Below are 14793 nucleotides of genomic sequence, written 5' to 3'. Positions count from 1 at the left end.
AAAAATTCTAAGTCCAGGACAGGTGTGAAAACGGGAGAGTTTCTGGTCCGTTTTTGGAAAAGTTCACATCTGCTATCTTATGCACTTAGAGTAAAAAAAACCCTCAAAGAGTTTCTCACCTGTAGGGAAGGGGGCTGGGCTTAAATTGCTGCACTCAACCTGCCTAAATAGCAACCCCTTCCCAGCTACCACAGGGCCCCGTGGCCTATCCTGACCTCTCCTGGCAAGTCCACAGAGGCAAGTGAGCCCAAACGATAAAATCCCGGGCTCATTGTTACAATTCACAACACATTTAAATATTATTAAAATAAAATATTCAGCCTCACGCCAGATATCCAGTGTCGGTAAAATCGCAAGAGGCGAGAAATTGGGCGTGAACCTGAGTTCTCGGCTCTCACACGATCTTACCGGTTCTCCCCACACATCAGCCGGAGGGGATGTGGGGGGTGGTGCACAACGGTAAGATCGCCCCCCCGGGTGTTTGTTATGACAGATCATGTACTAGAGATTTTTAGATCCTATGTGCTTCGGAGATTTGGATGACCTACAGCAGGTACCTCAAAGCACTGGAGAAGTACCACCAGTGGTGCCTTTGAAAAATCCTTCAAATTCAGTGGCAAGAAAGGTGATCCAACAGCAGTGTCCTCTCCCAAGCTAACATGCCCAGTATCGACGGGCTGATGACTCAAAACCAGCTCTGCCAGGTGGGATATTTCATTCATATGCCTGGAACTATTAAACAAAGGCTACACTCCTAGAGCCAAGCCTACTAGGATGTGGCAAATTCGCTTTCACATCTTAATGTGTGCTAATGGAAAGTCCATTTGGATTGATCTTACCAGAAGCACTTCACGGCAACTGTTGCTTTTTTCTGCATGGGGTCAATCAAGTCAAATGTAGTTTTCAGCAAGTGACAAATGATATGATTGATCGACTGAATGGAATGTGCTTACTTTCCAGAGGGGTAGACCCTTCATCTGCAGAGATTCTTTGTTTTTACTTCTGCATTTGATGAGTAGCTTTATTTAATTTTAAAATATACATATTCGATTTCCTTTCTCGTTGAACTTTAAAGGTAATGGAGACCTAAGAATTAATTTTACAAAATTCTGGTGGCAAGACTCTCCATTGGAATATATAATTTGTAACTTTGGTCCTTATATCTCAGTCAGCCTTACAGCGGTGCTTCTGAGGCTGGAAACTCAAGTACAATGAAACACACATATAAGTTAATTTAAGGATACTATTCCAAAAGTAGACATTATTGAGAAAATTAGATGTCTTGTCATTTCTTAGCATTGTGTTGAGGAGGCATATCTAAGTTCCATAAACTTGACCTTTAAATGTTGCACTGAATTTTCTGTCTCGGCTGCTACCATTCCCATGGTGGGCAAGACAGGAAATTTGCGGCCCTTAACTATTTATTGTAAATTCTTGTTATTGTCAACAAATCTGTTTCATAGTTTATAGCCCATCCTGTAGTCTGATTGTGTTGGGTCCAAATGGCCAGACTTGAGCAAATCAATGCACAACTGGTTTAGTCTTTAAAGATCTGGCTAAACCACATGAAATACTAGTAAGTCACACCTTCCTCTTGCAAAACTATGCCCTAATCCATGATCATACTAGAACCCAAAGTCGAAAGAATCCCTATTTTCTTCTGCAATATTAATCTTAAATCTTTTTCCACAATCCCTTTGAACTTTGCAACTTCCAACTGTAGGAAACTCATGGACCTTATTTTTACCAATGTAAAGGCCATCACAGCAATCATGTTTCTTCCATTTCCACAGTATAGTAACCGTCCCAACTAAGCAAGCGATGCTATTCTTTGTCACTGTGTCCGTGTGCTTCATCTCTGCAACAACACTATTGTTGTCATGCCATTCTCCCCCAGTGCCTGTGCACTATTTCCAGTTTGAACTGCCTTCACTTCATTTACACTTACCTATCCAATTAGAGCTGGAACACATCTATCAGTGCCTCCAAGACTCAATCCCATGCCTCTTCTCTTTCTTACCTGTATGCTTTACCTTGACAACATCAATCTGCAAATTTTGAGATCAGCATCCAAAGTATGTTCGTTGTTCCTTTGCCCATTGTACCATTCAATAGATGCTTAAGTGATAAATGGGGTTTTACCTCCATGATTCTATCTGCAACTCCATGGTGGGGTAAAGGCAGTAGGATGATAGAATCCCTACAGTACAGAAGGAGGCCATTCAGCCTGCCAAGTCTGCACCGACCACAATCCCACCCAGGCCCTATTCCAGGCCCACATTTTTACCCTGCTAATCCCTTGACACCAGGGTCAATTTAGCACAGCCAATCATAGAAATCATCATAGAAACCCTACAGTGCAGAAGGAGGCCATTCGGCCCATCGAGTCTGCACCGACCACAATCCCACCCACATATTTTACCCACTAATCCCTCTAACCTACGCATCCCAGGACTCTAAGGGGCAATTTTTAACCTGGCCAATCAACCTAACCCGCACATCTTTGGACTGTGGAAGGAAACCCAAGCACCTGGAGGAAACCCACGCAGACACGGGGAGAATGTGCAAGCTGCACACAGACCCAAAACCAGAATTGAACCCGGGTCCCTGGCGCTGTGGGGCAGCAGTGCTAATCACTGTGCCACCATGATGCTCAGGATGTAAACACAAGAATGAAAATTTTATAATGGAGGCTTTGTATGACAGAAGCCAAAGCAGGTCAGTACAGATAGGGGTGTTGAGGAGAAAATTGAAGTGTGCTCTCTGAAAAAAAAATATATTTTTATAAGAATCCAATTTCAGTTTCATTCTAAAATGTACATCTTATGATATACAAACATTAGACCATAATTACCAGGTCAATCCAGTGATTGTCACTGACTGCAATAACTGATAGTACTCTAACAGTAATCAGTATTTAGTGACTGCAACATTAGACTGTGGGTGGAATTTTTTGCTGTGAACATTAAGGGCGGAATTCTCCCATATGCGACTAAGTCCCATGGCGGGATGGGAACATGGAGTGTTTCCCACTGTGGAGGTCGGTAGGAAAGCACACAAATCTTTTGGTCCCGACCTCATTAATTTTGCAGCTGAGTGTGTTGTACCATATTCTGTGGTGACAAGCCTGATGATGCGTAGTCTGCCATCCTATCTGGCCACCATATTGACCCAATATTGAAAAAGAAGGTGAACCTCCTGAAAATGAACATGGATCTCTGGGAGCACTCTGAGGCCGGAACATGGACCTCCTGAAAAATTAGGTTGGATATCCAGGAACATTCTGAGGATTGAAGATGAACCATCCTCCAGGACACTAAATTAAGAAAGTTCACCTGCAGATGTTCCCCAACCCATTGCTGTGGTGGTCTGCGGTTGCTGTTGGTCTTCATCCCGAACTCCAAAGGCAGCCCAGGCATTGATCAGGTGAGTCCCAACGTCTGCATGCCACAAATGTATTTTGCACCAGCGTGTTTTCCTGCTGGCATCAAGGAGAACTGGGCATGGGTAGTCGGACCTTCAGTGCAAATGAGTTTCACACCAGCCTCCAGCAGATTTCCCAGTCCGCCATGGCGGGAACCAGCGCAAGGTCCCATTGTATATACATGCTGGTGTACAACTGATTTTTGGGCCTCTCACCAAATTCTTCTCCTTCCCCGCCATTGAACCCACTGGCAGGGGCTTGAGAGGACTCTGCCCTAATGTGGTGTCAGGCAGGAAAGGCAGAATGGATCCCGCTGGTCTGCGGGGGGAATCTCACGCATTTTTGCATCTTGTTACATCCTGCACAAGCCCTTGCAGATCCACTCAGCACACACAAAAGGCAGGTCTGCTCATCATCTGCTTTGACTTCCTCCTGCTCACACTCTATCCATCTGTTTTCACTCAGGAAAATACTGCCCACAACAACAGGGAGAGATCCCAGGGGAGAGTAGCCTATGATCATCTGGGACTATGGCGATTTTACCTCCTCATCTTCTAGGACTCCACTGACCCTTGTTCCTCAGGGCAAGGCTTTTCCCTGCCTCAGTTCCATGAGAACAATGGAAAAGGCAGCAATTTTTGCTGCCTCCATCGTGCACTCCTATCCCTGCAGGAAAATGGAACGGAGACATAATTGAACTGAACTCTGCAAAGACCACCTTTTACCTTTACCTTTTACTTGTTAGCTATTCTAAACATGATGGGCTGAATAGTCTCCTGCCATGTTGTAAATTTTTAAGCTTCTAAGGCTGGTGAAATTCTAATAACATCACTTCAAATCCATTAGAAAATGAATAAAAGTAAATATTGCAGATGCTGGAAATCTGAAATAAAGACAGAAAATGCTGCAAAAAGTCAGCAGATCTGGCAGCGACTATGGAGAGAGGAGCAGAGTCAACAGGTGCAATCTTACAAAAGAAATTCGAAGTACCGAACAAGCGAGAAAGCGGGAGAGTTTCGGGCCTGTTTTTGGGCGGGTTTGAAAATGCAATCTTATGATACTCTTGTCACTTTTTTGAACAGAAGTGCAATTCTCACCAGTTTGGGGGAGGAGGAGCCTAAGCTTGCTGGTGAAGCTGGCTGCAGACTGCAGGGGCACCATTGTGCAGTGAACTGGGAGACCTGCCCCCCGCCACCCCCCATCATCGGCAGCAGTTTAACCCCGCCACCACCCCCCCCCCCCCCCCCCCCATGGCAACACAGGTCATCAGCATTGGGAGCCTCCTGATGAGTCCCCCGTCACCACCTCTTCCATGGCCCACCCTATATGCCTCCCCTGTGCCTGTCTCCTCCACCTCCCCCATTGGTCACTCCTACCAATATTGCCATGGTGAAGGTGAGGTAAAGTAGAATTTTCCCTTTTTACTCTCTTACAATCTGCTGCCACCCCAGTCTGGAAGATGGTTGCTCCAGGACTCAGCCAGTTTGATCAGTAGTGATGTTGCTAAGCCACTCTTGGCGATGGGCAAGCCCAACTCATTTTGTGCCCTTGCTGCCCTCAGTGCTTCTTCAAAAAGGTATTTAACATGAATGACTACTGATTCATCAGCTAAGGGTGGTAATCAGCAGGAGGTTTCCTTACCCATGTTTGACCCAATGCCATGAAACTTCATGGGGTTCAGAGTCAATTTTGTGGACTTGGAGATCCATTCCCCCCTGATTGTATACCACTGTGCCACCACCTCTACTTCATCTGTCCTATCAGTGAGAAAGAACATATCCAGGGATGGTGATGGAAGACTGTGACATTGCCTGTGGAATATAATTTGGTGAGTGTGATTATAGCAGGCTATTGCTTGACTAATTTCTGGGAACAGCTCTTCTAGTTTTGCACGTTACTTTGTTTATGAGAACTTTGCAGGTTTGACTGGGTTCCCAGGCCTTTCTTGGTTCCCGGGCCAAGGGCCATGCCAAGTGATCTATCTGTTTTCTTCTTCTTCAACTTCTCTGTGACAGTTCGATACAATGCAGTGATTTGCTAGGCCATTTCAGAGAGGAGATAAGAGTCAACCACCTTGCAGTGAGTCTGGCATCACAGTGTAGGTCAGACTGGGTAAGGACGGCAGATTTCCTTTTCTGGAGGATATTAGCCGATTCCCGGTTTGGGTCACTGTCTGTGTGGAGTTTACACATTCTCCTCGTGTCTGCGTGGGTTCCCTCCGGGTGCTCCGGTTTCCTCCCACAGTCCAAAGATGTGTGGGTTAGGTTGGCTGGCCATGCTAAATTGCCCCTTAGTGTCCTGAGATGCGCAGGTTAGAGGGATTAGCAGGTAAATATGTAGGGATATGGGGGTAGGGCCTGGGTGGGATTGTGGTCGGTACAGACTCGATGGGCCAAATGGCCTCTTTCTGCACTGTAGGGTTTCTATGATTCTAATAAACCAGATAGGTTTTTATGAAAATCTGATTGTTTCATGATCACCAATTCTGATACTGGATTACAGACCTATGGGGCAGGATTTTTTGCATAACGCACTGCTTGCCATTGGCTGACAGCAGGATCTTCTATCCCGCCATTGTTAATGGGGTTTCCAGTTGAATGTAATCTCGCTGTCGGGGAAACTCGCGGTGGTGGTGCATGATTGGCGGAACCTGAAGATCCTGCCGGCGTAAACAGCCAGCCATTAATTAATTGAATTAAACTTCATCAACTGCTGTGGTGGGATTTGAATTTGTCTCTCCAAAATATTAGTCTGGGTCTTTGGATTACTAATTGCTATGCTACTGTTCCTATTTCCTGTCCCTGTCTGGATGACTGTAAAGAAAACTGTTCAGGAATTCTTATGTTTATCAATGTTTTGACTCACAGAACCACTGTCCCTCCCTTGACTCTCCACTCCTGTTGTTTCTTTCTGAACTATAATAAACAAATTATAAGTAATGGTATAGGAATCTCTATTGGCTTTTGCTTCAGTTCCTTAAGCTGTGCAAATGGTTGGACTTTCATTCCCATATTTGTCGAGCATTATCGCTGAAGCTGCTCCTTCCTCTTTCTTAGTCTGACAGACCATGTTGCCATGCCTCGCCCCACCTAATCCCTGGAATGTTTACAGAACTAAGAAGATCATCGATTTGTCCCACAGTCTTACCCCTCCGTAAGTGCTGCCAGATTCGAGACCTCCCCTCCATAGAGCCCATGTAGCCTCCAACACACTCTTGAATAGTGTCAACTCTCCGCAGTACCAGACTGTTCCAAATCTTGATCTATGAACTCTGCCTGATAAGGATTTGATCTGACTATCCTGAGCTGCTGGTTTGTTCAACTGATCACTCACCCTCCTGTATCCCCACCCCAAAACACCACCATCTGCAGGGAATGTAATAGAATAGTATAATGAGATGACCTACAGAGTTACAAGAGGGAAATGCTGCAGGCAAAAAGCAGTGGACACATACAGCAATCCCATTTCAACAATAGTGATCTGGCTAAGATCCAGTTGCTGTGGACAAGTTAATTGTTTTAAGCATCTACTGGTCAATTAGAGAGCACTCTTCCTCTGCAGATTGGAAAACTCCCCCGGATCAGAAGGAACAGCAGGAATTGGATAGCTTTCTCTCATATCGAAGATTTGTATTCAACTACTGCAAATTGGAAAGTATGACAGACCAGCTGTAGTTGAGCAGAGAGAAAGAGCCCATTCTGTGGGGTTGCAAGGTTCCCCAGGATGTTGAGTTCCATTGGCGGTACTCATATCACTTTGAAGATGGCATAGACCAACCACTCAGCTATGTAAACAGAAAATGTTTCCTTCCCATGTTTTGCCCAGCTCCTCTTCCTTTTCTTCCTTGTTTTCCTGTGTTCACTGATACCTTGATGGATCTGCAGACAAGGTTGGTAGAAGAGAAAAATATGTGGGTATTATCCCTTTTGAGATGAAGAAAATAGAGAAGGGAGATGAAAGTTTGTGGCTTTGTAATCCAACCCAGGATGACAGTGTAGGTGCTGACTTACTAATCTGGCAAGATGCTGTCAACCTTGACATTGCACAGTAATAGCCAAACAAGTGCCAACGTGCTGCATGGCGTTGACTTCAAAGGATGAGCAGTTTAAAGGTAACCATGTGCCTCTGTTGGCGTTTCTTTTGTAGATGTTACGCATCCATTTCTCCTGCAAAAATAAAGTTAAAATAGGATAAAATCGAAAATAATGCTGGACAAACTCAGCAGCATCTGTGAAGAGAGAAACAGACGTTAATGTTTTGATTCCATATGACTCTTTTTTCAAACTCCACTCCAGACTCTTATGAGACATATTGGACTTGAAACAACTTGGAAAGCCCTGAAATGGGGGATTTTAACTGATGGTTGCACAGTTTTCAGTACCATCCTCAGTTTCTCAGGTACAGAAGCAGTCTGTGCCCAAATGCAGCAAAAGTTGGACAGCATTCAGGCTTGGGTTGATAAATAATATTCATGCCACACAAGTACTAGGCAATGACCATCTTGAATAAGAGAGAACCAACAGTCTCTGTTCAATTGCGTTACCAGTGCAGAATTCCTCACCGGCAAATAATATATTGGGCTTACTACTGACCAGAGGAATGAAAGAGTTCCTGTGTTGTGTGCTTGTCTCTTGAGTCTGGAAAGTTCTTTTAAAAGGCTGCACAGATGTTTGCACCCTTTTTAAACTGGTTTTACTCCAATAGATGTGCAACGAGCATGTCCAGGAAAATTGCATGCAGCTTACTCTGCAGGTCATAACAGATTCTGTACTTTCTTTATCAAAGCAATTGTGGTGCAATCATATCAAGAAAATTCTAGACCTCACTCACTATTCGGTTTCCCTTTGAATTACTCAATGAAAAGGAAGCAGAGAGTGGCCAGAAATAGGACATTTTCAAGTTGGCAACTTGTCATCAGTGGAGTGTTGCAGGACACAGTGTTGGAGCCTCAGCTATTTAGAATCAATATTAATGATTTGATGAAGAGACAAAGAGTAATGTTTCAAAGTTTGCTGATGATACAAAGCTAGGTAGAAAGGTAAGCTGTGGGGAGAGCACAGAGAAGCTGCAAAGCATTATAGACAGATACGAAGAGAGTGGGCAACAAGATGACCAATGGAGTATAATGTGCAAAAGTGTGAAGTTATTCATGTAGACTGGGTGGTCACATGTACATTGGAATGACAGTAAGCACAGGAGTTCTCATCCAGCATGGGCAGACGCACAGCATGTAAGAACTGCAAAGATCGTTGAATAAACCCTTCTGCATGTTAGTCCCTTGTTGTCAGTCTGTACAACCCAGCAACATTTACGATTCACTTTAGTCGTAAGAATAGAAACACAGAATATGTTTGAAAAGGTATGAAACTTGCAAATGTTGAAGTTCAATGAGATTTGGTACACTCTTACGAGGAATGCAAAAATTAGTGTGCAAGAACAACAACCAATCCAGTTGACAAATGACATGTTGGCTTTTTTTGAAAGGGGGTTGGAGTACAGGAACAAAAAAGTCTTACTACAGTTCTACAGGGCTTTGGTGAGACCACATCTGGAACATTGCGTGCAGTTTTGCTCTCCATATTTAAGGAAGGATATAAATAATTGAAGGCGATACAGCAAAACTTCACTAAGTGAAGAGGGAGTTGTCTTATGATGAAAGATATTTGGAGTTATATTCTCTAGATTTTAGAAGAATGAAAGCCTGTCTCATTGAATCCTACAAAATTCTGAAGGGGCTTCATAGGGTGGGCGCTGAGAGATTGTCTCCATCAGTGAGAGAATATAAAACATGGGGGCTCAGTCTTAGGATAAGGTGTCAGTCATTGAGGACTGAGATGAGGCGAAATTCTCTCAAATCTTTGGAATTCTCAACTCCAGAAGATTGTGCTTGCTCAAATTTTGGTTATATTTAAGACTGGCATAGACATGTTTTTGATCTCAAGGGAATCAAGGGATATGAGGAGTGGGCAGGAAAATGGAATTGAAGCCCAAGATCAGCCATGTTTGTATTGAATAGCAGAGCAAGCTAGATGGGCAATATGATAGATGCCTGTTCCTATTTTTTGTAATCTTCTATCTTACAGAGCCACTCCACATCATTTTATGCAGGGCTTTTAATTTCAGTGCATTCAGTGAAATGATAGCAAACCTGGTTCACACAAGGAGCTAATTTTTTGAGAATAATACAGATCATAATTAATCACAATTTCTAAGTAATATTGTTGATTTGCTAGCTATCACTCCCAATGACTCGCACACAGTGACTCTCCATTATACAGATTAATCAGTCCAATTGTTGGATGAACTACTTTGTCTTTCTGTGTTATATGTGTCCTGAAGTCCAAAGTAAATTCGAAGTTGTTAGGAATCCTGTAAGAGGTTATTTCATTATGTGGTTTACTGTTATCAATACATAGTTGTTATGGTGCAAGATGCCATTAGAAGTTTCCATTGGCATGACTTGAAGTCATGTACAAAGTAGGATTTTGTTATGCTGTTTTGATCTATAAACTCTAAAAGCTACAACACTTCAGATTTCCACTGCTTCACTTATAATTTCCTATTTTTTTAAGAACGGATGAATTAATTCAGAAGACAATTCGAGAGAAGTTTGAACAATGTACAGTGCTGACAATTGCACATCGGCTTAATACTATCATTGACAGTGATAGAATTCTGGTAAGAAATTACAATAGCACAAACTTCCTTATAGCTCCTGTTATAAGCTTATACCTTCGTTGAATTTGTCATTGTCATTCAATCTGTGGAATTGTGACATTTTGGTCAGTATATATAAAATTATAATGGCATTGAGATGCTACCAATGTCCAATGAATCTGCCAGGCCAGTATTTTAACTGCCCACAGGAATATCTTCCTCTGCACTTTTAGACTTAAAAAAAAAATTCGGCAGGTTAATCTTGATGGTGTTTGCCACCCAAAACTTGCATTGGAGGTAGAGATTAAAGAGCAATGTAAAAGCAGCTTTAGTTACCTCTTCCTGAAAGTATAATTGCCCCTGTAGATTAAGGTACCATAAAATCCCGACAGTACAGAAGGAGGCCATTTGACCCATTCAGTCTGCACCGACTCTCCAAAAGAACATTTACTCAGAAGATCCTGGAAGAAATGTGCAGCAGTGTCACATTGGGAAAATCTTTGCACACAGCAGCAGTACATACAGCATTGCAGCTGATCAGAAAATTCAGGCCAATGTAATTAATAGAAGCTACACCTTGAAAGCAAATTATAATATAACATATGGCCAACCTATAATGTATCAAGTTAGTTTGGGGTTTGTGGCATAGAGATCTCTTAATGAACAGGTGCATTGAAAGCACTCTGTCTCTGGGATCGAATGCTTGCAAGGTTCTATACTGAGAAAACAGCAATTTCTCTGCAGCAATGGGTACTAGGTTAAAAACAAATCCCAAAAACGTGGAACTGTAGACAGTACGATGGCACAGTGGTTAGCACTGCTGCCTCACAGCGCCAGAGACCTGGGTTCAATTCTGGCCTCGGATCGCTGTCTGTGTGGAGTTTGCACGTTCTCCCCGTGTCTGCATGGGTTTCCTCCGGCTGCTCCAGTTTCCTCCCGCAGTCCAAAGATGTGTGGGTTAGGTTGATTGAATAGACATGATAAATTGCCCCTTAGTGTCAGGGGATTAGCAGGGTAAATATGTGGGGTTACGGGAATTGTGGGTGGGATTGTGATCAGTGCAGACTCGATGGGCCAAATGGCCTCCTTCTGCACTGTAGGGATTCTATGATTGTATGATTCTAACTGCATCGTAAAGCATTGTATTTCATTCCCTGTCTCCTGAAACATTCTTATCCGGAGCACTGCCCTCGGTGAAAGTGATTGAACTACACATGGTAATATATCCGCAGGAAACTAGTTGGCGGTTGTGATCGGAAGGGAGGGGGGGGGAGAGATGCAGCTAGGGAGACATGAATATCCCTTCTTTGAATGGAAAATGATTCTAGAATGGCAATGAACTGGGAAATGGAATGATCTGAAATTAAAATCAATCATGTTGGTAGGCCTCAAGAAGTGGGTACAAACTCAGTGAGAATGAAAAAAGAAGGAATCCTGCAAGAAGTATCCTGAGATATTTGGCTTATTGGTTCACTGTACATACAATGACTATTTTGAAAATAAAGATGCATCCATATAAAGGGCACCAGCAGTTGCAAGTGCCTTATTTAGAGTTTTCACAGTATTAGTAATGCCACTGTATCCTCGATCCCATCAGCGACCTATTACCCCTGCTTTCTCCTTCACTACCTCTCCAAAAGTATCCCAAGTATCACCACCTGGACAAAAAATCCTGTGTGTTTTTTTTGTTTACCAGTACTCCTTCACCCTCCCACTCTCACCTCATACCTTTAGAGACCTGTGTCGACAAGCAAAGATGTCAGACACACCACAACCAATCATATGGCATATTCACTTTCTTAATATAAGACACTCCTCTGACTCCCTGAGGATAAGATTAACTAATAATTTGTAACAGCGTATGCCCTTGACGAACCAAACCAAATTCAAGATTTTTATTTACAATGGGTTTAACTCAGATAAATCAACTGGAAGATGCAACGTTTGAATTCACATCAGATCTGAAGTCTAGCTTCTCAAAACAAATTACATGGTATTCAAAAAACTATTACCAAAAAGACTCCACTTTTGAGTCTTTCTGCCTATCTAGGAAGGGTTTGAAGGCAAGGGGCACTTAAGATCCAATAGGTGGTCTTCTCACCATCTACCCACCTGCACCCGACTTGTCTGAAATTTAACAGGAGCAGGGAAGGTGTTACCTGCCATCGGACTCCCAAGGCTCCCAATAAGGACCTCATCCTGCCTCTGCCATGTTTTACCCGGGGAATTGATTTGATTTGATTTATTATTGTCATATGTATTAGTATACAGTGAAAAGTATTGTTTCTTGCGCACTATACAGACAAAGCATACCGATCATAGAGAAGGAAACGAGAGAGTGCAGAATGTAGTGTTACAGTCATAGCTAGGGTGCAGAGAAAGATCAACTTAATGTGAGATAGGTCCATTCAAAAGTGTGAGAGCAGCAGGGAAGGAGCTGTTCTTGAGTCGGTTGGTATGTGACCTCAGACTTTTGTATCTTTTTCCCAACGGAAGAAGGTGGAAGAGAGTATGTCCAGGGTGAGTGGGGTCCTTTGTTATCATAGAAACCCTACAGTGCAGAAGGAGGCCATTCGGCCCATCGAGTCTGCACCGACCACAATCCCACCCAGGCCCTACCCGCACATATTTACCTGCGAATCCCTCTAACCTACGCATCTCAGGACTCTAAGGGGCAATTTTTAACCTGGCCAATCAACCTAACCCGCACATCTTTGGACTGTAGGAGGAAACCGGAGCACCCGGAGGAAACCCACGCAGACACGAGGAGAATGTGCAAACTCCACACAGACAGTGACCCAAGCCGGGAATCGAACCCAGGTCCCTGGAGCTGTGAAGCAGCGGTGCTAACCACTATGCTACCGTGCCGCCCCATTATACTGGCAGCTTTGCTGAGGCAGCGAGAAGTGTAGACAGTGTCAATGGATGGGAGGCTGGTTTGCATGATGGATTGGGCTACATTCACAATCTTTTGTAGTTTATTGCAGTCTTGGAGCCATACCAAGCTTTGATACAACCAGAAAGAATGCTTTCCATGGTGCATCTGTAAAAGTTGGTGAGAGTTGTAGCTGAAATGCCCTTTCCTTTTTTGGGGAGAGGCCCGTGTTATAAGACCATAAGACCATAAGACATAGGAGCGGAAGTAAGGCCATTCGGCCCATCGAGTCCACTCCACCATTCAATCATGGTTGATTTCAACTCCATTTACCCGCTCTCTCCCCATAGCCCTTAATTCCTCGAGAAATCAAGAATTTATCAATTTCTGTCTTGAAGACGCTCAACGTCTCGGCCTCCACAGCCCTCTGTGGCAATGAATTCCACAGACCCACCACTCTCTGGCTGAAGAAATTTCTCCTCATCTCTGTTCTAAAGTGACTCCCTTTTATTCTAAGGCTGTGCCCCCGCGTCCTAGTCTCCCCTGTTAATGGAAACAACTTCCCTACGTCCATCCTATCTAAGCCGTTCATTATCTTGTAAGTTTCTATCAGATCTCCCCTCAACCTCCTAAACTCCAATGAATATAATCCCACGATCCTCAGACGTTCATCGTATGTCAGGCCTACCATTCCTGGGATCATCCGTGTGAATCTCCGCTGGACCCGCTCCAGTGCCAGTATGTCCTTCCTGAGGTGTGGGGCCCAAAATTGCTCACAGTACTCCAAATGGGGCCTAACCAGTGCTTTATAAAGCCTCAGAAGTACATCCCTGCTTTTGTATTCCAAGCCTCTTGAGATAAATGACAACATTACATTTGCTTTCTTAATTACGGACTCAACCTGCAAGTTTACCTTTAGAGAATCCTGGACTAGGACTCCCAAGTCCCTTTGCACTTTAGCATTATGAATTTTGTCACCGTTTAGAAAATAGTCCATGCCTCTATTCTTTTTTCCAAAGTGTACGACCTCGCACTTGCCCACGTTGAATTTCATCAGCCACTTCTTGGACCACTCTCCTAAACTGTCTAAATCTTTCTGCAGCCTTCCCACCTCCTCAATACTACCTGCCCCTCCACCTATCTTTGTATCATCGGCAAACTTGGCCAGAATGCTCCCAGTCCCGTCATCTAGATCGTTAATATATAAAGAGAACAGCTGTGGCCCCAACACTGAACCCTGCGGGACACCACTTGTCACCGGTTGCCATTCTGAGAAAGAACCTTTTATCCCAACTCTCTGCCTTCTGTCTGACAGCCAATCGTCAATCCATGTTAGTACCTTGCCTCGAATATCATGGGCCCTTATTTTACTCAGCAGTCTCCCGTGAGGCACCTTGTCAAAGGCCTTTTGGAAGTCAAGATAGATAACATCCATTGGCTCTCCTTGGTCTAACCTATTTGTTATCTCTTCAAAGAACTCTTAACAGGTTTGTCAGGCACGACCTCCCCTTACTAAATCCATGCTGACTTGTCTTAATCCGACCCTGCACTTCCAAGAATTTAGAAATCTCATCCTTAATGATGGATTCTAGAATTTTGCCAACAACTGAGGTTAGGCTAATTGGCCTATAATTTTCCATCTTTTTTCTTGTTCCCTTCTTGAACAGTGGGGTTACAACAGTGATTTTCCAGTCCTCTGGGACTTTCCCTGACTCCAGTGACTTTTGAAAGATCATAACTAACGCCTCCACTATTTCTTCAGCTATCTCCTTTAGAACTCTAGGATGTAGCCCATCTGGGCCCGGAGATTTATCAATTTTCAGACCTTTTAGTTTCT

The 14793-nt window shown here is 43.6% G+C and overlaps 1 protein-coding gene across 1 annotated transcript in view; it reads left to right on the top strand.

Moving 5' to 3' along the window:
* Positions 1-14793, top strand: part of LOC144499555 (ATP-binding cassette sub-family C member 4-like) — a 57965-nt gene that overhangs the window by 22606 nt on the left and 20566 nt on the right. Inside the window, exon 3 of the mRNA XM_078221657.1 lies at positions 9997-10102. Coding sequence (XP_078077783.1) covers positions 9997-10102 — 106 coding nt within the window. The remainder of the gene's footprint in view (positions 1-9996; positions 10103-14793) is intronic.

The sequence above is a fragment of the Mustelus asterias genome, chromosome 10 (assembly GCF_964213995.1).
Source record: "Mustelus asterias chromosome 10, sMusAst1.hap1.1, whole genome shotgun sequence".
Taxonomy (NCBI): Eukaryota; Metazoa; Chordata; class Chondrichthyes; order Carcharhiniformes; family Triakidae; genus Mustelus; species Mustelus asterias.
Note: the sequence above shows the minus strand (reverse complement) of the source record. Positions and strands in the feature narration are given on the sequence as shown.